Source organism: Amphiura filiformis, chromosome 3, assembly GCF_039555335.1.
Source record: "Amphiura filiformis chromosome 3, Afil_fr2py, whole genome shotgun sequence".
NCBI classification, from domain to species: Eukaryota; Metazoa; Echinodermata; class Ophiuroidea; order Amphilepidida; family Amphiuridae; genus Amphiura; species Amphiura filiformis.
Window position 1 is genome coordinate 31,932,247 of NC_092630.1, and position 27,688 is coordinate 31,959,934.

The 27,688-nt window shown below is 36.8% G+C and overlaps 1 protein-coding gene across 3 annotated transcripts; it reads left to right on the plus strand.

Moving 5' to 3' along the window:
- Window positions 1-490: 490 nt before the first annotated feature.
- LOC140148376 (kelch-like protein 12) lies at window positions 491-27,376 on the plus strand. Of its 3 annotated transcripts, none has more exons than XM_072170304.1 (12): window positions 491-640; window positions 10,459-10,533; window positions 11,477-11,749; window positions 13,898-14,051; window positions 15,106-15,323; window positions 22,207-22,356; window positions 22,953-23,067; window positions 23,713-23,819; window positions 24,694-24,886; window positions 25,511-25,768; window positions 26,251-26,437; window positions 27,015-27,376. In XM_072170304.1, exons 3-12 carry the CDS (start codon window positions 11,504-11,506, stop codon window positions 27,160-27,162), a joined length of 1,776 nt encoding a protein of 591 aa, XP_072026405.1. In that variant the 5' UTR covers window positions 491-640; window positions 10,459-10,533; window positions 11,477-11,503; the 3' UTR covers window positions 27,163-27,376. The 3 variants fall into 3 exon arrangements, with proteins under 3 accessions (XP_072026405.1, XP_072026404.1, XP_072026403.1); XM_072170303.1 differs by having other exon boundaries at window positions 491-648; window positions 10,459-10,569; window positions 27,015-27,375; XM_072170302.1 differs by having other exon boundaries at window positions 10,459-10,569; window positions 27,015-27,375.
- The last annotated feature ends 312 nt before the right edge of the window (window positions 27,377-27,688 follow it).

Below are 27,688 nucleotides of genomic sequence, written 5' to 3' on the forward strand. Positions count from 1 at the left end.
AGTGGGACATGGCCCTAGTGGGACATGGACCTAGTGGGACATGGACCTAGTGGGACATGGCCCTAGTGGGACATGGACCTAGTGGGACATGGCCCTAGTGGGACATGGCCCTAGTGGGACATGGCCTAAGTGGGACATGGCCCTAGTGGGACATGGCCCTAGTGGGACATGGAGTGGCCCTAGTGGGACATGGACCAAGTGGGACATGGCCCTAGTGGGACATGGCCCTAGTGGGACATGGACCAAGTGGGACATGGCCCTAGTGGGATTGGACCAAATGGGATTGGACCAAGTGGGAACTGGACCAAGTGGGAATGGACAAAATGGGATTGGACTAAGTGGGATTGGACCAAATGGGATTGGACCAAGTGGGAATAATCCGAAAACTCGGCTGGATTTTTTTTGGTGAAGAGTACATAATTATTATCTTTAAATTCAATAGAGGGCGCACTGCAATTTCTTTAATGGACTACGAGCTGATTTTAGCTAAACAATGAAAGTGAAAACATTGAAGAAGTTGCAGAAAAACTGCTTAGAAAATCCGTTATTTTACATTTAACACATATTCTGATGATTTGTAACATATGTCAATGTTTCTCATGATCACAGTTGCAGTTACTGGTGCATTCTGGAGTTAATGGTATGTATGTAAGTGTTCATTTTTGAAACAAATAGCTGAGTGATATTTTTATATTTGTCAGTTTGTTTATATTTGTCAGTTTGTTAATTGAGTGTTTGTGCGTTTATATTAAAGCCATATAACATTTGCTGAGGAGAACGCCCTCAAAAAATTGATAAATTCTGGTTTTTACACGATTGTAATGTACTTTAGTCAATAAAGATACTCTGCAAAAATCCGAGGTTTTGAATAAAATGATGGAACCGGCGTTTTATTATTACGATGGAAATATTAGTCAGAATAATCAGACCCAGAACAAAATATTAATTTCTGACATGATCCTGTTCTGGATCTGAACTGTTGTTTCCATATGAAATCTTGATGGCAAATTGGACAATAGAAGCACATGGTTCTACGTGACAGCTTTTTAATCCCTATTCATGTTACGTGAATCACGCTATTGTGGACCATCCTTCTACTTGAGTGTTTGGACAAGCGGAACGGTTTTTTGTTTATCTCTCTGTTTGTAAACAAACCAGGAGGTCGAAATCGTCCTCCTCGCCGAATACGAAAGTCAGCGTAATAGTATGGCACTATAGTCGAACATGTATGCACAGTACGTACACGGCGTGCGTTGTTCGAAATATTTACTAACGGTCAAAGCTTGCTTTGACCGTTAGAATCCGTTCCTACTGAATATCGGTCGGAACCCGGTGTATAAAAATGCATCGGGATATAAACACTGACAGGACTGATTAAAAATGCTATGTATTGGCTTACTTCACCAGCACATATTAATAAACGTGTCATTATATAAGTTTTATTGTACTATTACCTACCTGTTTGCACTTTCGATGCATACGATCCTAACATTATAAAGGAAATATCAGCTAAATATTCGGCAAGTTTTTCAGAGCTGGATCCGGCCTGCACATGCTATTATTATTGTAGCTGTTTGCGCCGTGCTGATGGTGAAACAGTCTCAACCTACGAGGGCATTTCACACACGTAAATTGTGCTTATTAATGACTGAATAACGTTTTGTGGGGTTGAGAATATTATCGACGTAACAGGCTCACGTGATAAGCAATTAGTTTTTAACCAATGAGGTGGAGCGTTTTAGCTGCGTTGGACTTGTCTCTGTTATGTTTGTGTTTTTAGTACAAACCTAATTTAACAATACAAAATATTGATATAGTGTTATAAAATAGTCCAAAAACAAATCAGCAGTTAATGAAGAAGTAATTTCCGATATACTGTCAGTAGCAATTAGAAAAAATTATAATTTTTAAGAGTTTTGTTTATTAATACACATGTCTAGGGAAATTGAAATTACAAACTAGAAACAACAGTAAATTTTACTTCCTGAACTGACACCTGAATCATCGCCGATCAATGGACAAATGGGAGCAATTTTAGTGATGAAATATCCACGCAATTGCACTTGAAATGCTAATATTACTGAGAATTATGTTGGGAACGATGTATAGTAACAAATTGGTAGGTCATGTTGTGTGGAAAGTGGTATTTGAGGGTATGCTTATTGAAGCAGTCAGTGGCCTATTGTATTAAGTATACGGTGTTATTTACATGTTTATTCCCGCACTGCATTCAGGTTCGAAAGGACACTAGCTACGAATGCGAGGGCATCCGTGAGCAAATTCGTAGCTAGTGTTTCTCGAGCAAGGCGTGCGGGATACACATACACACACACCCAGAGGATCGTACCGTATTACAACCGCGGGAGTAACATGCATGGATGCTTTACCTCACTTGTTCGGCTCAAAATTTAAAGGGGACATATCTGACAGTAAAAGCTAACATTTTATGGAAAATAAATATTTTGTCATTTTTTGCAACAGAAGTTATTTATTCTGTTAATGTTAATTTGGATGAAAGTAATTCTGATGAGTCAACTGTATCTTTTGAGTAAAGATTGCCTATTTGAACTTGATCGAAAAGTCTACATCCAGGCCACAATAACCGATGATGGATTGAGGATAGAACGTGGAGTTATCTCAAAATGTGTCAGAATCAGTGAAGCATGACACCATGTAAAGCAATGGAAATTTGGAATTAAATAATTCCGATCACAACGGATCATATAGCACCAGAAAAAGTTGTTCAAATGAGACATCGGCGCATTGTTATGGTTTTTTTAGCAAACATTTCTGAATATACAGATAAGTCATCAAAATAGACAATGATAAAAAGACAGTGCAAAACGAGACCAAGGCATTGTACTGTTTTAGCCTACGTCTCATATCCTACTATCATGAAGCCTCATCACAAATTCACTCACTTTATGATCCTACACTTCGCGTTTCACTTCAACCTTGGAAGCGTTGTGAAGTATTTATCAAAGTCAAAGAACACCACCAGTTGAAATAAACTCAAAACCTCCTTATAAAAAGCTTTGTCATTCCTCAAAACAACATGTAATTTTTAGTATAAGAAAGTTTTAACTTGCGTCTCACAATTGATCAGAGCTGTGGTAGCCTGCGGCTTGCATCCACAAGCCTTCGGAGCCACTGGTTTATTCTGTGGTCGTCACATGACCGCTGGTGTAACTTCATTAATAAAAAAGGTTGAAATCCTAGTATAATTACCTGTTATTGAAAATTTTGTTTGGTTATGTCAAGAAAAAAAATTTAAATTTTAAATTTTAAAACCTCTGTATCTAGCAAGCAGAACACACATAGACCAAAATGGCAGCTCCAGGGGTTCAAAAACACTATCATGCATGCGTATGACCCTTCAATAGGACCGGTTTCATTCATAAAATATGTTGTGGCTTCCGGGGAAATAATGTGACGGTTATAATTAGATGTGCTTTTCGGTGGTTTGACTTTACATGTAAAATGTGGTACCATACCCAGTTTAATATAATTTGGAACCATTGGAGTATGGTACGTAAGAAATATTCAATATGGGAATGAAGCAATGCGGCAATTAAATTTCTATGTTTGTACCCAGCATTTTCTGACACAGAGACTTCTAAAAATCCGTCCAAAGGTAAGCAAAGGATTTGGGATAGCATTTTTAACTACCCGGTATCACTAAATGTTTCTGAGTTGAGGTCCACTAAAAAGTAAACCCTTTTGCGGGCTGTATTTGAAGAGCTTTGTTTCAAAACCCCTTACATCCACTTGAGCAATTTGAGAAAACATCAAAAAATCATCAAAAAAATCACTGATATAAGGGGTTTTCAAGCAAAAAAAGCAGTTTTTGGCGGATGCTCATCCTACCCAAGCATCCCGCCAAAAACTGCTTTTGTTGCAAACCCCCATATATCAGTAATATTTTTGATGATTTTTCGATGTTTTCTCAAAATTGCTCAAGTGGATGTAAGGGGTTTTGCAACAAAGCTCTTCATTTGGTGTACATGTCATATTTTGAGCAATGAGTTAAAAGCGACCCATTCCCCTGAAAGGCTGAAACTATATAGTTTCGCCGTAGTACACAGCCATCAGTGTTCGAAATATGCCTCAAAAAGTTACAGGCCAGCCGGCTTGACCTTAAAAGTTACCGGCCAGCCGTGCCGGCAACTAGATGCCAGTCAGAAAAGTTACCGGCCAGGCCAAAAAGTTACAGGCCAATGGCCGGCTGACTGGCCCTATTTCGAACGCTGACAGCCATTCCATGGCTGTGTAGACATAAAACTTCACAAAGAATTGAAAATTGGCAATGATTGAGTGACTGAAGTAGTTATACATGTAGTTGCACACTATATCTCTATCCACGTACAGTACAAATGTAACTATTGTGTGGTGGATAGTAGATAGATTTCTCAATCAAATTTGAACAGTCCAAATTTTTGTTGGAAGTGCAATTTTAGCAACATTTTTGATGCGATTGCCTGTCATAATCGGCTGTGTTTATGAACTTTCATTGCTTTACACAGTGGCATGCTTTAGTAAAATCCAACTTTGGTATCCTAGCTCTGTGCTCTCATAATACATCAAACTTTGAAAGGGCTCAAGTTCTTAACGAGCAAATTCAGTCTGTATTTACCCCAAGACCCTCTCAATCAACACCAGTCAAACCAGACGTGCCTTTCCCATCCATATCAGGACTTATTATTTATCCCGAAGGTGTGGCCTAACAACTCGATGATCTCAATCCATCAAAAGCAAGTGGCCCTGATGAACTGCCGCCCAGAATTTTAAAACTTGTTGCTGAAGAACTAACTCCTGCACTTTCGTTTTTATACCAACAATCAATAAACACTGGCCAAGTTCCAGATGAATGGAAGTGAGCGGTCGTAACACCAATCTTCAAGAAGGGCACTAAGCCAGTGAATTACAGGCCTATTTCATTTACCTGCTTGTGTTGCAAGGTCCTGGAACACATCGTCTTGAGTCATGTGGCAAAGCAAGGTACAAAGTCACCATAAAATTCTGCTAGATTCTCAACATGGATTTAGTGAACGACTCTCAACAGTTACCCAACTTATCACTTCTGTAAATGATTGGGCCTCCACCCTTCAACACCGGGGACATACTGATGTCATTTTATTGGACTTCAGTAAGGCGTTTGACAAAGTTTCCCACCAACATCTATCCGCCAAACTATTATTAGGGATGACCAATGAACCATCAACTTGATTAGAACACTCCCATAGACATGCAGGGAGCTCAACTGTGCACTGCTTGCACATACATTTCTAAATTGATCTCATTCTTTTATTTTTCAATATTTTTCTGTAAAATTTGGGGAAGTTACTGCCAGTTATATTTTGTAACTATCTTGCAAATTACAGCAACATAACTTATTTTGTTTTTCTGTAAGTGCGAGTCAAAATTGGTCCATCGCCACAGTGCGCTTAATTGCCAGTGGCTGAGTTTAGCACTGCTCAAGAATGGCACAAAATATTCAAATCAGTGAGATCAGGTGAAAAACGTGGCCTACTGAGCTGTAATTTGGCAGAGTTGCCAGTAATAACTCTATCATACCCTCTGTAAAAAGGTTAAAAAATTGAACAAGTAGATCTCGAGTTACAAATTAAATCACCAGCTTCCCTTTGGAATTTTTATATTCCTTTCAAATCATGTTAAGAAGACACCTTTCTGAACATAAATGTGAAGTTTCGTGCTCATTCGATGTATTGTTCACCTGATCTTAACCCTAAACGTTTTTTCTTATATTTAGGCCTATAACATCTACAACTTGCTGCTGGCTATACCTTGTTTAGGACTTTCAAAAGAAGTACCTGAATGTGCAACCATAACTGTTTCAAAATAGCCCGCGATAGTCATGCAGGTAACTCCGAGGTCAAGCATTGAATTGGTTTGAACAAAGATACTCATAATGTATTGAGTGCTACTTTGGTTTGAATGAGGAATACTACAGGAATACACATGAGCATGATGAGGATAATCTCTATTGTTGTGAATGAGTCAATGACCTTCAAAACTTAAGATTTTGTTTACATGCACCTACTAATTGGTCATATTAAACCCACATAACATTGAAATTCTTGGTTGTGAAAAAAAAGTTCACCTACTTAGTGCAATTTTGATTTTGTGCCATATCGGCTATCTTGGATGATTTTTGGCAAATGTCCTCTAAATGCATGATTTCAATGCCTTGGTTTGAAAAAATAAGTTATGCCAGTGACTAGTTAAGTGCCATTTCATAAGAAACCCCTTTGATACTTTCACAATATGCTTGTTTTATGTTTGCAAATATGTTAAAATAAAGAAATATATAAAGGTAAATATATGCTTATGCCAATTTTGCTCCCAACTGCTATTTTTGGACCTTGTCATTTTATTTCGCTCCAATGACCGGTCAGAATGGGAAACTTTGATAATTCATAATTGAAAAGTTTTGACCGATTTTGACCATTTAACCACCAAAATACTTCTGTTGATTAGTTCTACTCAGAAAACAATCTTTTGTAGCAATAGGGTCAACATGAAATTTTGATGGTTATCCCTACTATTATAGCATCAGAGGATCTACTCTGCTGTGGATTTCTGCTTTTCTCGCAAACCGCTCCCAAGCTATTTCAGTCAATGGCCAACACTCTTCCTGGGTTGATGTTACATCAAGAGCTCCCCAGGGATCCGTGCTTGGTCAAGCTTTATTTTTGTTATACATTAACAACATTCAAGATAATATCCAATCAAGCATTCGCCTCTTCACCGACAACAGCATCGTCTACAGAGAAATAAACTCACCAGATGATCACAACTGGATAAGCCATTCAGACCTCAACTGGACCAGCCATTCACACCAAATCATCAACAAAGCCAACCAAACACTAGATCTTCTCAGAAGAACTACTGTGAAGGTTAGAGCCTACGAGTCGTTGGTACGTCCATGCTTAGAAGTCTGAAACCCTTATACAACATCTATAGTGGACCGACTAGAGCAAGTTCAGCAAGCAGCTGCAATGTTTGTGTATGCTGACTACTGTAGAATGACACCTATCACACCTCTCCTCAACAACATCGGATGGGACTCCCTTCACACCCGTCGGCTCACTGCACAGGCCATCATGTTCTTCAAGATTCACAACCACCTAGTTGATTTCAGTCTTCCTACTTCATTCCAACCAGCCACCTACATGTACCTAGCAAGGCAAGATCATGTGTTCAAATACAACATCCCAACTGCTACAAATTCTCCTTCTACCCAAGAAGTATCTGGATATGGAATCCACCACTATCCACCACCGTCACTGCTCAAACCACTGCTGCCTTCAGGGACTCAGCTCCGCCTACCATCTGGATGCTGCACCCCAGCAGGCTCCAAGCTCCTTGTACATAGTGCACCCTTGGTTTCCTGATCTTTGCTTTGTTCGGATTTGTTTGTTTCTTCACTCTTCACTTTCTGCACCAGTACTGGCTATGATGTCACTTCACAGTCATCCTAGTATAGCTTCCAGATTAGCTTTTTAGGATTAACCCTAACACCCAAAAAAACACAGAATACCCAGGGTCTGCGATGACGCAATCACCTTAAGTGTTATATGCTCACGGAATTGCTGCCCGGGCAGCCATAACCTGTGTAGCTACTGGTCCGTGATCGTGTGGTTGGCATGCAGGGGGTCAAGGGTTCGAATCCCGGGGGTGCCAAGTGACTTTTTTCTTCATCTTCTCTCCTTTTTCGTATCTTCTGTAACTTCCGATATCAAAAAGCAAATTGTCGGATTTCTGGCCTACTAAAATTGGCCATGATGTAATGCATCTTTAAATGGATCTGGCTTGTGATTGGTCACCCAGATCTTGAGGTTTAAATCCTCCAGGCACGTGCCATTACCATTAACTACATCGTAGACAACTATCAGTTGAATTTGCAGCACTTTGTGTTGGCGTGAAAGTTAAACTCTCACTAGGTGTACATCCATGCTTTGTGCTTGTGGTTCAATTGGATTGATAAACAAGTGTTATTGGCCGTTTGTGTCAGGGACAAAGTCTAAAGTACATAGTTGATTTTTAATCGGGCTTTCGCGAAACTGGTAGATTCTAAAATCAGAATTTTACAGTACGGTATTGAAATGAGCCATTATAATTATGCCATTAAGATATGTCACATTCAATAATATAAGCCTGTATACTTTACTTTTACTGTCACTAATTATATAAATTTTTATAACCATTTACTGTATACGTTGAAATGTTCGCATTGGTTTTATTTTTGCCGATTTCGTGGTTCAATTTGTGCCCGCAAAATAACAACCCGCAAAAATATTATTTTCTTATGCATTTTATTTTGTCATATGCCAACAACCGCGAATTTAACACTTCATGAAATTGGCAGTGATACTTAAAACAGCGAAAGTATATGTACATGAAAATATTGGGGGGTACAGTACTAGTATAAAATTAAACTTGTTAAAACTATTCAACTGGACTCACGGTTTTGAGAGGCAACGGTTTCACACCTTATCCTAGGTGCATCTTCAGGCCGTCTGTTGGTCTGTCGGCAATTGGTCACTGACCAGTGGCGAGATGGTGAGTGAAGGCGGTGAGTGAAGACGGGTGAAGACGAGTGAAGACGGGAGAGAAACAATGCTCGGACGACAAGGTGACGTGTGTCCTGATCAAGATAACGGCATATGCGGCGGATATTGCGTATGTACCAACACAGACGTGCCAGCTCCAGTTGTGGGGATTCTGCAGTATATACGCATTTGGACAGCATGAATCACTCCTTCCGACAACAAGGACGTTGTGATCTTAGACAGGGAGCGCAGGTGGTACGAAAGAGGAGTAAAAGAAGCGATCTATGTCAAGAAAGAACAGCCTTCACTCAACAGGGGAGGCGGCTGCGTCACAACTTGGCGGGGGCTACAATTCCGTTATTAAGAACATTCCAAAGAAGTTTGGCTCTAAATCTACGACCTCTGGCAACACCATCTCGCCACTGGTCAGTGACCAATTGCCGACAGACCAACAGGCGGCCTGAAGATGCACCTAGGATAAGGTGTGAAACCGTTGCCTCTCAAAACCGTGAGTCCAGTTGAATAGTTTTAACAAGTTTAATTTTATATTTGATTATACCTGGATGAATGACAACCTTCACAAACGTACAGTACTAGTATTTTTAAGTAATAAACATCAGTATAATTTCAACTGAATGTATTCATCATGATTAATAACATATTTCTATTTATCAAAAATTGACTATGACATAGTCCAACTAGATTTCGAATGCAACAGTCTCTAGCCTCGAATGTGAAGCTCTTCGTGAGCAAATTCGTGGCTACCCCCCCCTGCCCGACCCTTATATCACTCTACTACACCACACCCTGATCCCAGAGATAAAACCTTGCACCAAGAATGTAATTAATACATTTTATGTATGTGGGGTTTTTAGGGGGGTGGGGTGGAGAAGGACAGATCTTGGATCAAGGAAAGCTGTGGTCCAAACACAGGCATGCAGGACAACTGGGGGCAAAATAACAGTCCATTTCAGTCCATTTTCACAGAGATACATGTAAAATATGATGATTGGTTATCATCAGGCTGCGAGTGGCATGATAGAGCAGGCAACTTGTGAAACCGCCCGGCCGTATGGCATTTTCCGTATACTTGGATAGTTTTGTGTGGTTCGTTATCGAACCCCAAGGGTTTTAGCTTGTATTTATATTATTTATTAACGTAGGCCTATTTGTTTGTGATATTTCAAGCGTTTTAAAATTTCAAAATAATCCCATTCAATTACATGGTTGACGATGAAAATTTACTGAATTTAGAGAATGCACAGCGACCACCACCTGGTTATCATATCAATTATATTTATGATTTCATTTTTTGCTACATTTTTTTTTATTAAGAAACTGTGTTTATGCTCCAAATATTCAATAAATACATTTTTGAAATTTGTAAAACAAGTTTTATCCTTTATTTGTACATCAAAAGTCAAGTAAAAATATATTTAAAAGTGGGTTTGAAAGAAACACTATGGACCACATTGGCCTCATCCCAATGCCATAGTTCAATAACCTCAATTAAACAATCATAGAGAAAAATTTGACCTCATGTTGTAGAGTATGAGTTTGTGTACCCAAATTTTGAAATGTCATTCAACGAATGTGCAACTATATTGGGGTTAAAGAAATGTGCCCTGATAGATGAGCATGTTGTGGACCCTAGTGAAAGTCAATGATCAATCAATGATTTTGACACAAATTTCAGGCACAATTTGACCTTGGTGTGTGCTCATTCAACAATAAGGGCACATACCTACTCAGGCTCAACAAAACCCATTAGCAAAACTTAACAAAAGGTGCAATCTGCTTAAAACGTGCTATTTTTGTCTGGGTACACTTACCAACAATCCCTATACAAAACAGGTTGACACTCTGTGTTATAATGTATTTTCAGGTGGAGGGTTTGCAGACAGCTAACAACTTGAAGAAGGAAATAATACTATAGTGGTGGATTTGGAGGAATTTACAGGTAGATGCTTAGGAAAGTAACACTAACAGTTATTATGTAAGTATATAAGTAAGTGCTTACTGAGTATACATCGTGAAAGTAGAGAGGAGGGTTGTAATTTTGCTATTTTTAGTATGTGTGTGGGGGTGTGTATATATGTACTTTAAGAATTGTATGTACATCATCAGTGGACAAGTTTGCTCCCTAGTTAGTTATAGTTGAGTTTAAGTTATACCAGATAAGTTATGCCATACTCTTGTACTATTGAAGTTGGTCAAAACTTCAATACTTTAATGAAATCATATAAAATTGTTTTGGAAATCACATTCCTATAATGCTGTTAAAGAGAGCTGTAGGAGCTCTAGAGCAATTGAGCTCCTTAAAAATGAAGGCCTGCTTTGCACAAAATAATTTCACTTACGTTGTGTATTACAAATTTATAAGCAGCACCTGTATTGCAATCTACCTAAGGGCCTGTGTGCTAATTCAGGTCAAACTAAATAGTACTTGTACTTGTTCGGTTCATTCATTTGTTTGAAGTGCATTGGTGAATGATCAATCTCTATGTAGGCACTTGTTTTTACATCTTCAAATTATGTATATATTGCAGAGTGCATTCTGTTTGATTGAAATGTGACATCATGGTACTTGAATGTTATTTTGTGTGATTTTCCAAACTGGTGGTTTGATGTTTGTTACTGTAAAACATTTAATTTGTCTATGAATTTGTGAGCTTGTAGTATTTGCTTATAATTCAACATGTTTTTGATGTGTACAGGAATATGCAATTATTTCAGTTCATCAAGCCCCTATTTTGCCCCAAAATCAATCCTTAGTTCCCAAAGTCTGGCGCTCCTCACCTCACACTCAACCAAAATTTAAGTTGGGCACCCTCAGGTTGGTACTCTTTGGGTCAAACTGCTCTTTAATAACTCCTTAAGATCTTAAATGATTACAATTACAGATACTACTGACATGGGTAGATAACACTATGGCAGAAGAACAAGGAGAGAACTCAATCCAACCTCAGGATCCAGATCTAGACCCATATGCTCCAGTAGAAAGACGTTCATTTGTAGGTAGCCATGGCAAAGGTATGCTGCGAACCCTCAATGAGCTACGAAGACAGGGACTACTATGTGATGCTACATTGATGGTAGAAGATAAACCATTCCCTGTACATAGATGTATCTTAGCAGCTTGTAGTGACTATTTCTGTGCAATGTTTACAAGTGAGGTGAGCAGAGAGATATTCTGTCAAGTCATTCAAAACAGGCTACAATACAAAATTTTGCACAGTTTATCATAGCTAGCATTGTAAACTGTGTATTTGTGATTTGGCAGATGCATCAAAGAAGGAATTTCAAGAACTCTAATACATTGTAAATATCCTAGCTTTCAGTTATGTTTTATGGCTGCTTTGTCCTTCCCAGCAAAGACATAATATTTTAAAAACCTTATACACATGTTATAAAAGCCTTTTGATAACATTTAACTGTTGAGTACATATATAACGGTCATGAAAAAATTTGAAAATGTTTTACATGAAAAAAACAACACTACAACAACATTGTTGTCAAATAGTTACTGCAAAATATTTTTGCATAAATACATTTTTTGCCAATACTTACAAATAAATAATGTTATATTAGAATGTTTTGCATCAAGTTTTTAAAAATGTTTTTTGAATGTTATTGAAATGTTTCATTTCCTTTTAATATAAAACCTGACATTTAAAGGAATAACATGTTCCAAAATGTATATTCCAGATCAAATAACTGAGATAACTTGCAGAAAACAAACCACAGAATACCTGACTTGGCAATTGTTATTATAAATTTCTAGTTGAATGCTAATGTGGACATTCTAATTCATTGACCAACCACAATATGAATCAACTGCAACTTGGTTAACTGCATTGTTTGGCCACCAAATTTAGTTATCTGCATCAGTGCTTCAAAAATATTTATTTGTTGTAGCAACAGCTCTAACCTGATGAAAAGCTGAACTTCAGTTTTAAAAAAGTGAAAATTTACACACTTTGTTTTGGATTAAGTACAAATATATCACATTTACTTAAGTTTAGGAATGTTAATCAGAACGTAACCTTCAATTATCAAATAGTCAATAGCTAAAAGGTCAGGAAGGTCAGTCTTACTACCTACATGTATATCGCATGCAAATTATTAATTTGTTGGATGTAAGTGTTCCAACTGAATGATCTAGCCAGGTACAGTCATAATAATTTGTAAAACTTACATTAGTGATATCTTAATATTTGAATACATGATTGAACTAAGAACACATAAATGTACCAGTGTCTGTAATCGGCTTCAAAGGACAACTTCAAAGAGTCCTTTGTTTATCTTAAATTACAGGACGTGTGGATGATATTGTGCAAACTTTGGTTCTAAATTTTCAAAAAATTTCAAGAATTTGAATCACTTCTAGGTGATTTCTCATGTTTTGTTGGCCAGCTATTTACTTAATTTTGCCGCAACTATTACCAATTTGCTGAGTAATTTTATTTGTATCAAATTGTATGTGATATGGTAATTGAATAAGCTTTGTATTTATATAACCCACAAATGCTTTAATTTGAAATTGAGAGTATAGTATCAATTTGTTGCAGTGCAGTGTGTGGGTGGGTGTGCTTCACAGTAAATTAGGTCACACAGTTAAATAAATGAAAGGTCTAGAATTACAGGATCAAATTGAATATACACAAGTTCCCCTTTCCCTTGCAGAATGCAACTCACGTGCAATGATAGGTATAGAATGAACTTTGTTTTTGAAATATATGCATGATGTGAGACATATTACATGTACATTTGCTTTTTTCCCTTTGCATATTGAATTTCATTTGCCTTAAGGTTGGCAACTATTTTAAACTGTTGCGATTTGGTAGTTCACAGCATCTTGCGAATGGTAGTGAGCTTTGGCAAAAATTGCATTGATCATTTCATAGCAAGTGGGTAGAAGAATTAAAAAATCATAGATATACTTTTGTAGGTCCTGTGGTTTTTGAGTTATGTTGTAAAGAGGGCTGAAACAACAACACTTTTGTAAAACGTACATAACTCATTAACAACAATAATTCAAGCAAGTTTTCAAAGGATATGATTTGTAGAATGAACTTTTGCAAAACATCAAAGTGTTATTTTTCAATAATATATTGATTTAGATAATGAAAATCAATTTTTTTGGCTGCTTCAACCAACAATACCTAGTCTACCCTTAAAACAGGATGACCTGTTATTGGCAAATTCTGCAGCTATGAATCTTGCCCAAAATGTTTTACCATTTACTGGTATCTTTACATGAACAGTTTGTAAAAGTTTGCATAATTTAGAATCTTACTTTGTCTATTATTTGTATATTTCAGATGAGTGAGAGTTTAAAGTCTACAATTGAGCTGCAGGGTTTGAATGCACGTACCATGGAGGTGCTATTAGATTTCATTTATACAGAGACAGTAGAAGTAACAGTAGAAAATGTGCAGGAATTATTGCCATCTGCTTGCCTATTACAACTCAGTGGTAAGAGATTACACAATTGTAGGAAAACACTGTCTAGTCACCCATATTATTAGCATTCTAATGATTGATTGGTTTAATTGGTATCTGAGAGTGATATTAATTAAACCAATCTCTTCTGCTCTGATATAATGGTACTCTCAAATTTACCGTACTGACCCTGGTATTGACCCATTAATTTTCTGAAGAATTGAAATGCAGGAATAATAGCCATAGTTTTAAAGAGTATGGTCAGATTCTCAGTACTTAGCCATAGTGGATCACCCATTAGCATTATTTCTAATAATGCATTTAACATCCTCTATTAAAAAAAGGCTCATTCAGTGATTTTCTCATCCGGACGATCGTAAAAATAATCAAAATTCAGATTTTGGTACCTTTGTCATTGTCATAGATGTGCTAACATAGCCTGCTAGTGGTTCAGCCGAAATCTGTTTATTTAGGACAAAATACGGCATTTACAGGACTCTGTAATTTATATACTGACAGTATGTAAATTATCTACATGTATTTGTATGGGGCTTCAACTTCGCCGATACTGCTGTTTTCTTTGTTTTTTGCAAAATTTTTCATTTCAAAAATAACCAAATGACCATTTGGATGACTTATCCTGCACTTTTAAGCAGTCTATAAATAATTTTATTTATTTTTTTACACTTTCGATAGGATCACTGAATGGGTCTTTTAAGTGTTATAGCATAATAAAGAGCCCAAATTTCAACTGAAATTTCAGGTGTGTCCCCAAATCCCCATACAAATATCTTTGTATCAAAACACAAACCAACAAATTAAGATAGATATACCCTAATCATGATGATATTTTGTGTATCAAAATGATTGGTACCCATCAGTTTCCAGTGATTATGGACAACACTACCACAACAAAATGTAATATAGGAGCTACCTTATTTATAGATGAATGTTATGACAGGTCATACCACTATCAATCCTGGGCATTTTAAGAGGATCCAATGTTGCATATTGAAGAAGTAGGATGGTCAATTAACACCAAAACCGATGGGTAACATTTTGATACACCCTGTTTGTAATATTTCAGGTGTAGAGCAAGCATGTTGTGAGTTCCTTACCAGACAACTTGATGCCACCAATTGTCTAGGCATCAGGAAGTTTGCTGAGACTCATGCATGTACAGGCCTACTGACAGCTGCTACAGACTTCTGCTCTAGACACTTCAAAGAGGTTATCAAGCAGGATGAGTATGTTACGCTGTCTGAAGATGAGGTGCTAGATCTTATGAAGAGAGATGACTTGGAGGTTAGTAGTTTTGAAAGATGCACATATATGTGACACAATCAAGGGAAATGAGTCGGATGTCGCTAATATTGTTTTTGAGATATTGGCAAAAACAGTGTTCAAATTCTTTTGTTTTATATTGTTTTCAGCCATTGATAAATTGCACATAACTCGGTAACCAGATGTCTGATTTTGATGGGGTTTGCATCAAAATGTTGCATTCATAAACTGCCAGAAAATTATGTAAACAACTTCTAATTGAAAATGGCTGACATGTGACTCATTCCCCTGGAGCATGTCACATATATGTACTAATTGTACCATTTTAAGAGTAAAAGAGAATTCAATTAATATCCATGTAGGGAGTATCATATATATATTTTTTTTAAAGCAGAAAGTACTAGGAAATAAACTACAACAAAATATTTGTTTTCTATACACATAAAAAAGTAACTACCCCTTAAATGAATGACCATTATTCCAAAATGGCTTATGTATGCCAACTTTGGGATATGTATTCGAAGCAGAATTTATTTCTGCACATTATGACACCTCATTATTTGTAATGGTCCCAATATTGATGTCACAGGGCACAGTTAAATGAAAACCTAAGATTGGAAAGTTGTAGCAAAATCCTGCATTGTCTTCTATTGAGTATCCATTGAAGGAAATCTGTTTGGCACTCATTGGTTTATTCTTTTGTGTTATGCACATGTGATAATCAATAACAAATGTCATTATTCACATCAGTGATCATTGAAGAGATTCATCAGGATTGTCTATATAAATTATTAATAGATTTCTCATATCAAATCCAGCAGGTACTCACAATTACAATGTAGAAGTGACATTTTGCAACCTTACTGGCTAGTTTATTTTCTTAGCCATGCATACAATCAACTCGTATCACTATAGCTAAGACAGCAAGTGTTAGTATTGGATACAGCTCAGTCAAAAAGAAGCAACCAGCCAGTAAGGTTGCAAAATGTCACTACTAATTGTGAGTACCTGAATTTGATATGAGAACTCAAGTAATAATGAAGATTTCTATATTTTTCAGACCAACAAGGTCCTAAATGACCTAAAAGTGCAAGTTGTCCTTTCAGTGATAAAGTTAGATTCAAAATATCCTGATTGGCAAGTGTTACAACAGATGTAACTCTTGGCCTTCCACTGCTTGTGACTTTGATGGTCACAGAAAATATTGAACTTGTCATGTTTCAATGTGGGACTAAGAAAACAATGATGACTGATGTGAACAATGACTATTTTATTGATTATCACATGTTTTAACCGCCTCCAAATTCATGAAACATAAAGAATAATCCAATGAGAGCCAAACAGATTTCCTTCCATACTGAAAACAGGGCAATAAGATTTTGCTGCAGCTTTCAAATTGTGGGTTACTTTCATTTAAATACACACTGCAGCATAAATATTGAAGTGAGGTGTCATAATGCACAGAAATAAATTGTGCTTCTAAGAATAACCTGTTTGGGAATAATGATCATTCATTAAGGGGGGGGGGGTAGTTTTTTATGTGTTTATTAATTTATGTGTGTGTGGTATGAAAGGAAAGTCAAGGCTAGGCTGGCCTTGCTGCCTATTGTGTTGATTGAATGCACACACATGCACCACGCAGACAGTTGAGTGGTTAAAGCTTACCGTGAAAAAGTTGTAGGCCTAACTACTAAAAACCGTCATGAAACAAGTACCGGTAACCATGTTCTCTATTATTTCACCGTCAATACTAAGATACTGATCCTGATTAACTCGGATTATGCCTGATGAAATCGCCGTAATTTAGCTGCAGTTCTGTGCTGCTTGTGTTTGTGTGCTTCGCAAGACAACATGACTTGCTGTACATCAGAGGGGGTTGTGCGGTTCCAAAATTAGTCTCAATCACTGTTTGTGAACGCTCTATGTGAATACTGGGTTTGTGTGGTGCATGCCTTCTGGGTATTGTGATGAGCATGCGGGTATCAATTAAACAGTTTTGTAAAAATACTGAACAGTTTGATTTAAACGTCATTCAGTACTAAAAATGAGTTGTATAGATGGAACCTTCATATTATATAATAATATGGTTTTTGTACAGATATAAGTCCTGTTTTCTAAGACAAAATGAAAAGGGCATTCATTCAGTTCCTACCCTACATCACATCAAGTAGATGACACTGTAACAGGCTGTTATTAGGTATATCACCTCAAAAATAATCGCAGCAGAAACACGTTATTTAATGTTCCTACATTATTGAGCTTTATTAAAGCATCAAAAATCAAAAAACAGAATTGAAATCGGTCAATGCATTGTGATGTAGTGTCAATTTAAAGATGCTCGTAGATGGAATGAAATCCTGCCACAAATGGCTGTAATGACAAAATCGGCACATTTCGAGATTTTGAAGGTTTATTTGGACGCTTGCTTGAAAAAGCAGCGTTAATTTAAATATCACATGTTAAATGCCTATCTTTCCTGACTTCGTTATAGAAAACAAAATTTAAAAAATCTATCATTGAATAATTATAATAAATTAACCAAATATACTATTTTAGCAATTTCGCCAATCTGCAGACAAATTAACTCTCAAAAATGACTAAGGTCAGCTAATTAATATGCAAAATTGATGCCAATAGAAAACCGTACATGATATAAAGGTGCGGTTTTTTTAAAAAAAAAAAAAATACAAAGTTCTTTCAATTGATAACAAAAAATACACAAAAAGTAATTAATTATGCAAATTAGGTAATTACAGTTAATTATGTATTTATGATATTATTATGCAAATTAGGCATGAGTAATTTTGGGTGTTTTTTTTTCAGTATTTAATGAACGTCTGTTCATTCATCATAAATTTGTTAAGAATGATCCTTTATGAGGTTGAATAAATGAACTGCGGTTAATTATTTAAAAACAATACAAACTAGACTTAGCTGTGGTCTAAGACCACGAACACAGCCGTGTTGTGACCCCTTAATGACCTTTGACCCAAAAATATATGAAAACCCCATAGACATTGGCTAATGTCAATGTATGTGTGCACGTGGCATCACTTTGCCATGTTATTTGTGGCAGAAGGGCATTTTGAAGGTTTTTGTCTCAGACCGGAAGTGACACCTTAATGACCTTTTACCCCAAATAAAAAAAAACACGTATACACTGAGTAACATCAATTCATGTGTGAATGTACCGTCTCTGTGCTATATTTTTCTTGGCTGATAAAGTTTTTTGAAGTTATTTTGTTTTATACCGGAAGTGACCCCTTAATGACCTTTGACCCCAAATCTGTGTACACCCCATTGACACTGTGTAATAACAATGCATGTGTGTAAGTGGCATCACTGTCTTACGTAATTTGTGGGAGAAGATGTATTTTAAAGGTATTTCGTTTTATACCGGAAATTACCCCTTAATGACCTTTGACCCCAAATACAAAAATACCATATATACATTGGGTAGACATAATTCATGTGTGAACATACCATCACTCTCCTATGTTTTTATTAGCTAATAGAAATTTTTTCAGGTATTTCGTTTTATACCGAAGTGACCCCTTAATGACCTTTGACCCCAAATCTGTGTACACCCCATAGACACTGGGTAATAACAATGCATGTGTGCAAGTGGCGTCTCTGTCCTACATAATTTGTGGAAGAAGATGCATTTTAAAAGTATTTCTTTTTATACCGGAAGTGACCCCTTAATGAACTTTGACTCCAAATATAAAAAAATACCACATATACATTGGGTGACTGCAGATCATATGTGAACATACCATTACTGTCCCATGTTTTACTGAGCTAATAAAAAATTTGAAGGTTTTTCGTTTTATACCGGAAGTGACCCCTTAATGACCTTTGACCCCAAATCTGTGTACACTTTATAGACACTGGGTAATTACAATGCATGTGTGCAAGTGGCGTCTCTGTCCTACGTAATTTGTAGGAGAAGATGCATTTTGAGCTGAAATCACGTTTTTGACCCCGTGACCCCTGCGTGACCTTTGACCCAACAAGTTTCATGTGACATGTAGGGGCACGGTCAATGATCATTGTGACCAAGTTAGGTCAAAATCGATGTAAGCATGTGAGTGCTAGAGCAAATGTAATGGTTGACAGAAGAAAGAAAGAAGAAACTAGAGCAACTGTGCCCTTTGCAAGGGCACGAGGTAAGTTAGGCTGATGATTGTGACGATCTGATGAAGCAGCAATACTGTGCTGGATAAGATAAGGATCATTGCATTTAAATTTCAGCTCAATTGAAGCATTTTGAAAATATTAACCTTGGACCCCTTTAATGCCCCCTAATAACCTTAAATGAATCTTAAAATGTTTTTAAAATGTTCAAAACATCATAAGTATCATTGCATATAAATTTCAGCTCAATTGGAGCATTTTGAAAAACTTGACCTTTGACCCTTTATGACCCCTTAATGACCTTAATTGGATTTTAAAATATTTTTTAAATGTTTAGAATGTCATAAGGATCATTGCATTTAAATGTCAGCTCAATTGGAGCATTTTGAAAAACTTGACCTTTGACCCCTTTATGGCCCCTTAATGACCTTAAATGGATATCAAAATATTTTTAACATGTTTAGAAAGTCATAAGCATCATTGTATTAAAATGTCAGCTCAATTGGAGCATTTTTCAGTGAAATGACCTTTTTTGACCCCTGTGACCCCTGGATGACCTTCGACGTTGAAAAAACCCATAACTTTTGTAGCCATCTACCCAATACTGCTTGTGACTGAGTTTGGTCGAAATCCGATCAAGGATGTGGCAGAAGAAGCAAATTGTGAGAAAGAAGAAAGAAAGAAAGAAACGCAAAGAAAGAAATAAGTTAGGCTGCCCGCCTAACTTAAGAACCTGTATGAAAAAAGACACAGCCGTGACTAACGTCACGGCTGTGTAAAAAATAAAAAGTTTGACATTATGACGGTGTCTGGAATATGATTTTCATTTTTACTGTAAACATGGTATGTGTTACCATTACTCAAAGCCAAGTCCGAAAAGTAAAAATAAAAATTCAGTTGCAATGAGACCTTAAATTAACATTTTGTCATCACGATTAACATAGGAGGACAATCGGTAAATGGAACAGCTTTTTTACTGTACCGCGTATACAAAAGTAGTATGGCCTTGGACACACACAATGGCTTAGAGCTATTGTGGTTTGGAAAATTACTCCCTAAAAATATCATTGATTAATGTTTTGCTTCAACTAGTTTTAGGAAGTGCTTCATTCGTTGTCGACGGAAATAATTTACATGCTAAGAAAGATTAGTATTTCAGCTAAATGGCGGTAGGTCCCTTTATTTCAATAGGCCTATATTTACTGATTTATGAGCGATCTTCAAAAATCCATAAAAACAGGCAGTAGTTCTTAAACAAAACAATTTTTAATTTTGGGGGACCCGATGGTAGCCTCGGGAAGGCTTCTCACACCATATATTAAATATTCAAACAATTTGGATAAATGAAGCATATGAAGAAATTCATTTATCGACATGGATGTTTTCTAAAATTGGCCAAATTTGAAGCGCCTTTTCAATTCACTGTTATGCTTGCATGCACAGTGTAGCAGAATTATTGTGCAGCCACTGTGACATACCTACTGTTATGTCTTTGAATTAGATGCAAGAAGTCACGGTAATGTAGATGGACTTTAACTTGATCATCGATGTAAAGCAAAACATGGTTTTTAAAGTAATATACAGAAAAAGCTTTTAAATAGTTTTGTTAATTTGGTCCAATACATGTGTCCGTAACCATTTGGATATGGATTTGGGTACGTTTGGTGAGTATTCTTTTGGACATTCTTTTTTTTCAGAAATATCTCTCCTTTCATCACAATTTGAGCTATAAAGCCGAGTCTTCACAAGCTAGTACATTTGTAACAATAAACTTCTTGTAAATTGCTAGATATAGTCACAAATGACCCTTATATGCACAATTTCCATCACAAGTATTACCATGAGCACTTTGCACAAGCCTATTGGTAAAGGGGCAATTATGGTCTATGAATATGAACAATCAAGTCACCCCTTGATTATCATAGAGTGTCATAACAAACACCTTATTTTAATTGCACTTAATCACCAGTATGGACCTCATGATTGATTACTGCACACCCTTGTGGTTCAGATTGCTGGGTTCTGGATATTCCCACGCTTTGCATTGCTATTAAAGGGAATGCAATATTACATGGACCATCCATTGATCCACTCATATGCAATGAAAGACAGAATAAATAAGAGGTGATCAAGCAACGTGAGGTGTCTGTCAAGTTTTGAGATGCGGCTAAAAGAAGTAATCAAAATTCTCTTGATTTTAGCCATGTAAAAAAGTACATCAGGAATCGTGGTGGGTTATTGCTATTCTTTGGTTCACCTCAAGTTCGAGAGTGATGTCAATACTTATTTGTGGTTGAGCTGTAAGTGTACTGACAAATCATTGTACTCATGCGTGTACACTCTGATACTGGGACCAGTGAAATATACATGTATACCGACATCACCACCAAACTTGAGGCGAATCAATTTATAAGAGCTACATCACATCGTAACTCTTAAACCCATCCTAATCCTAAACCCAATGAAACTCTTCCTTAGGATTCATATGTTAGACTTATAATGGGTTTTGATTTACAGTGGGTTTAAGGACTTACTACATGTGTGTATTGTAACTCTTGGTGAACCCCTGATCTTGATAAACTTTTGTCACCAATTAAATGATCAAGAATGTTAAATAAAAACATTAAAAGAAAATCTGAAAATTGTTTTTGAGCAACAAACAACTTATTTTGCTTGATAGCCTCACAAATGTATGATGAGAACTTCTTTCCCCCTATCTGGAGGAGCACTTCATTCAATACTTCAAAACTTTTCACCTCCCACCCAGATTAACTCAGAGGAACCAGTTTATGAGGCATCTGTGAAATGGGTGAGACATAAGCCTGACGAGAGACGGAAAACATTACCAATGTTATTGGAGTTGATAAGACTCCCACTGCTGACACCAAAATATATCACTGATGTTGTAGATCAGGAGGTTAGTATGGTAGAGCCACAACAATCTGGTCAGTGTTTGTTAATACGGTCACTCTGTGCAGAGACACACTCAACTCCTGGTGGAACCAGCCTCAAGCAAAATGCTCCAGCCAGGTTAAAAAGCATGCAAGCCTATATGAAAAGAAACAGAAATAGCTTATGGGTCAAGAGACAGAGGATATGCTTAATCCAATCTCAACTGCCACAGAGGCTTTAGTTGTGTGAGAAGAATATGATATTTAGGAGCAAAAATATTGGGTGGTGAGGAAAGAAAAGATTTAAATTAAAACTTATGATATCTATATTGCCTGAATAATGGGTACATTTGTGGCACATCCAATTGCTGAGGCACAGTACAAGACATCCACAAAAGGTTGAATTGTGTTTCCCATCTTTTATGATATTGCCCTATATTACAATTTTTTAGACAAATTAAAGGGAAAAAGTGCCCAAAACTTGTGATTGGAAGTTGATGTAAATTTAGAGTTGAGTAAGAATAGTTCCTGATAGATGTGCAGTGCACAGATTGGTTTCCAGCAATATACTAGAGGAATAATAGTCTGGATAACATCAATTTGTTTAATTTTTTCCACACAGCCTTTAGTTCAAAGAAGTCATGAATGCAGGGACTTACTTGATGAAGCTAAAAAGTTTCACCTACGTCCAGATCTGAGAAGGGACATGACAGGACCAAGATTCTTCCCCAGAACAGGTGTGTATAGCATAATATGACCTTGGGGTTACTTAAATAATTTGTTAGTAGATAAGTGCCACCCAGATAACAATAATGAACTAAAATGGGCATTATTTTTCCCTTTTGTGGCAAAAATTTCCAAACATTTCTCAGAAATAAATGCAAATAAAATTTTAGTCCAAAGTCTGGAGGGTTTCCAATAACAGAAAAAGATCTTGATGGGAGGAAAACGGAATGGGAAAAAGAGCTTGAAAAAGAGGTCTTGAGGGCGGCTCTTACCACATTGTGCAAGTGTCATCATGTCCCACCTTCATTTGGAAGGGACACAAAACCTACCTAACTGCTCAAAGATAGATTAGAGTTAGATTACCGTCAAATTTGTCATTTTGTAACTGTTCCCTGTTTGCCATATAGGTGACAGTGAAATTGCACATAGGTTATTTTGTATCAAGAGTTAAATCCTATCACACTGCTGGAGTGTTGGTTTTAGCCAAGGATTTGGGTTGGAATGGACTGTTACTTTTGTGTGATGTATGAAAGAAGTCAATCATGTTTATGTTAGAACCAATGATGTCCTCCTTTGCGAATCTGTTATGTGGTGTTAGATTGCAAATACAGAAACCTGATTTCATTTTGATATCATTTTGTTAATCTACTCCATAGGTGGGGATGAAAGATTAATAGTAATTGGTGGATTTGGTAGGCAACAGATTCCATTATCTGATGTAGAAGAATTCAATCCAAAGACAACAGAATGGGAAAGAATGCCTGTAAGTATTAGCTAAGTGATTGTATAGATGATACCAATTACACTTGTACAAGATAGAAAGTATGCTAGTAAAATGTAACATGCTTGTGTGTGGGTACTTCATATTTGATATATGGAAGTGAGTGGTGGTCAAGCATGGTGGATAGCAAAGGCTCATGGCATTCTCTCAGTTGGTCTCTTTTGCACTTAACCATTTCTCACGTCTGTCAAAGTGGACACCCTCACAAAAACAACCAATGCAATGAAGCTATCCATCGTGAGTGACGCCATAAAACAACCAATGCAATGAAGCTATCCATCGTGAGTGACGCCATGCTGACCGACCGACCAAATGTGGAGCAGTAACTTTGTTTGCTAAGTGTCCAAGATTGAATTATTTAGTCTGTTTCAAATAGATAGCTATATTATGATCAGCTCCTATTAGGCGAGAATTATTTGTTTTTTGTTACTGCACACGTCAATAAAGTCCTAACTAATGCCTGCGTAAGTTCACAAAAATGCGCATCAGTCAAGCAATATGCAGTTCGCGTAGGTGTTGCACCAAGTTATTATATATCAATCAACGATGTCATGAGTCCCACAAGCTGATCAGAGTATAGATATATAATAAAGCATGATCTTGAAGCTAAAAGTAACACTAGATTGAATTGTATGTAGTTTTCATAGTAACTTCTGGTCCCAGCATTTACTTTAAACAGCAATAAAATGGCACTTAGGTTTTATTATCAAATTTGGCAAGTGTCGAAGGTTACACATACAATGATCTGAATCCATTTGGTTTGAAAATTCACACCAATATCAACCTCATCTTATTGTTACTTGTTCTTGGTCATCTATCCTTATATCTGAGGTTTTGAATTTCTTCAATTCCACAGGAACTTTCGAAAAAGAGGCGCTACCTTTCTGCTGTTACCCATGATGCCCGGGTGTATGCTATCGGTGGTTATGATGGGATATCAAGACTTAACCTTGTTGAATGCCTCACATTTACCAAAGGTGTGCCGTCATGGAAAACATTGGCTCCATTGACTGTGAAAAGAGGATTACCTGGTGCTGTAGTACTGAAAGGTAAATGCATGGTGTATGGTTAAAGCTGTAATGTACGATTTCTGTCAAATTTTAATTTTCTTATTCTTTGCCCAAATGCTGAAAGGATACTAGTAATAACTGTCAGGAAGGGTTCTGTCCATTTAACAAGGTAAAGTGAGAGAAACCCCTCTGGCAATTTTGGCTGTTTAACATGGAGTTCTATGGGGACCAAATCGTAATACACCTTTTAGGTCGCAAATTGCACTGTTGACCTACAAACACAACCAATATTGCTGATTACATTTAGATGCAAGGTGGGACATTTGTAAACATTACAAATGTTGATATAATATTGGATGGCTGAGCATGATACCATAACATATCGGATGAGTCATAAAAATATTGGACGAATCCGATATGTTATGGTATCATGCGAAATAAGCCATCCAATATTATCATTATTAGGTTTTCTTAACTCCTAATAACCCTGAAAACATAATAATGCAAAATATCGGATGTGACAAAAATTTACCAATTTCATCTTATTATGATAATACATTATGGCTTTAAGCTTATAAAAATCATTTTGTACATGTATTACAAACAATTACATTTGGTCTTTGTAACTAGGTTTGATTAAACTTTCTTTAAATTTAATTTCAGATGCCATATATGTATCTGGAGGGTTTGATGGGACAGTCAGACACCGATCAGTAGAACGTTATGATCCTCACATAGACCAATGGAGCGTTATGGGTGACATGACGACAGGTCGAGAGGGCGCTGGTCTAGTCAAAGCACATGGGGTTCTGTACTGTGTAGGAGGTTACAATGGCACTCAGATACTAGATTCAGTGGAGATGTTTGATCCTAACAGTGGGCAATGGTCCATAGTAGCACCAATGAATGTGCAGAGATCAGGTAGGTCATTCAGGGACAGGCGATTTGCGCGGGAAAAAAGAGCAAATTGCGCGGAACTATTTTTTCAGTGCAAATCATGTATCCCTGCCCATAGGGAAAAAAATAGCAAATTGCGCGGAAAAAAAGTTCCGCGCAAATCGCCTGTCCCTGGTCATAATTGATGTATATACATTGTTGGCTTCTGTTAGTCAGTGTATGCACGTGTTTTGTATACCAGATGTTTGATCACAATACATGTTTTACATTTTGTCAATATATGAATGTAGAGTACTCCAAGAGTACCAACATTAATAATGCTTCTGCAGCTCTTTTCCTTCCATATTCATTAAGCTTCTGCAATTTGTTATTGCAGTAAACTGAACCAAATTTGTAATCAACAAAGAACTCATTAGTTCAAACCTCATGACCTTGACCATCATCGGAGAAAAGAACAATTTTGTGACGAGACATGTTCACTTTGGTTTTTCCTTTTTCCTTTACAGGTGCCGGTATAGCTGTATTAAATGACATGATTTATGCCTTTGGTGGCTATGATGGTGTTCACCATCTATCATCAGTGGAGAGTTATAACCCAAGAACAAATGCATGGACACCCGTCACAAGTATGGCTATGTCTAGATGTTATGTAGGCTCTGCTATGATACAGGGCAAGATTTATGCAGTAGCTGGGTAAGTATTCACCTGCTTAGGGTAATCTGTCTGGTATAACCCATGTACTAATGCATGGACACCAGTCACTAGTATGGCTATGTCTAGATGTTACGTAGGCTCTGCTATGATACAGGGCAAGATTTATGCAGTAGCTGGGTAAGTATTCACCTGCTTAGGGGAATCTGGCATAACCTATGTACTAATACATGGACACCAGTCACTAGTATGGCTATGTCTAGATGTTATGTAGGCTCTGCTATGATACAGGGAAAGATTTATGCAGTAGCTGGGTAAGTATTCACCTCAGAATACTAATTTACCTGCCACTGGAAAAATAATGAATTCACCTCACACACAAATTTCAAAATGATTAACAAGTTGTTGTGTTCAACTCCTGACATTCAATATCAGTGCGAGGTGCATTTAATTTTGTTTATACTTGTATTTAATCAAATATGAAATCTCCAGACACCAAAGTTTCCAAAAATGTTTGATGCCTTAAAACATTTCAAATACTTATCAAGACGATACATGTAATTGAAAGTATTGCATAATGCAATGTTTATCCAAAACACCTGGTTTTCATTTTCTACAGATATGATGGGCACACGTTACTTGACAGCGTTGAAATCTATGATCCTATACAAGATAGATGGACATTAAGTGAGCATAACATGGCAGAACACAGGTGTGATGCAGGGGTAGCTGTCTTAAGAAAAAGTGATCCTAGCGTTACTCGATGAGGAACAGTCAAGTGGTATCCTCTGACCTAAGCAGTAGTGATCAGAGGTGGATCCGAATCAAGTATCATTCAATGATGATCACACAAGTGGTAGTACATCTAGGATCCAAGCATCATTCAGTGGCAGAAGCTTTATATTATGTGGGTGCCTAGATTGGACCAAGATTAAGCAAATAGCAACGCCAGCAGTGAAATATACTTGGTTTATTTGCTAATCATAGCCACTGTTTTTGAGACAAGTTAATTAATATTTATTTACTTTCCAAGTGCTGAATCAGGAAAGTCGTACATACATTGCCAATGTGTATGTAACTATTTGAATTATATTTCAGGAATATTTTGTTTATTTTATTTTATTTTTTGCCATATTTCTGTGCTTTCCTTGTATGATCTATTGTATATGTGTTAAATCAGGGACCGTACAATACGGTCCCTGGTTTAATGTAAGTAACATAAGTCTATTGTTCATGTAAGTGCCTATTAATTTATTTCTGCATATATTATTTAATTGTTTTTGACATGGAGCT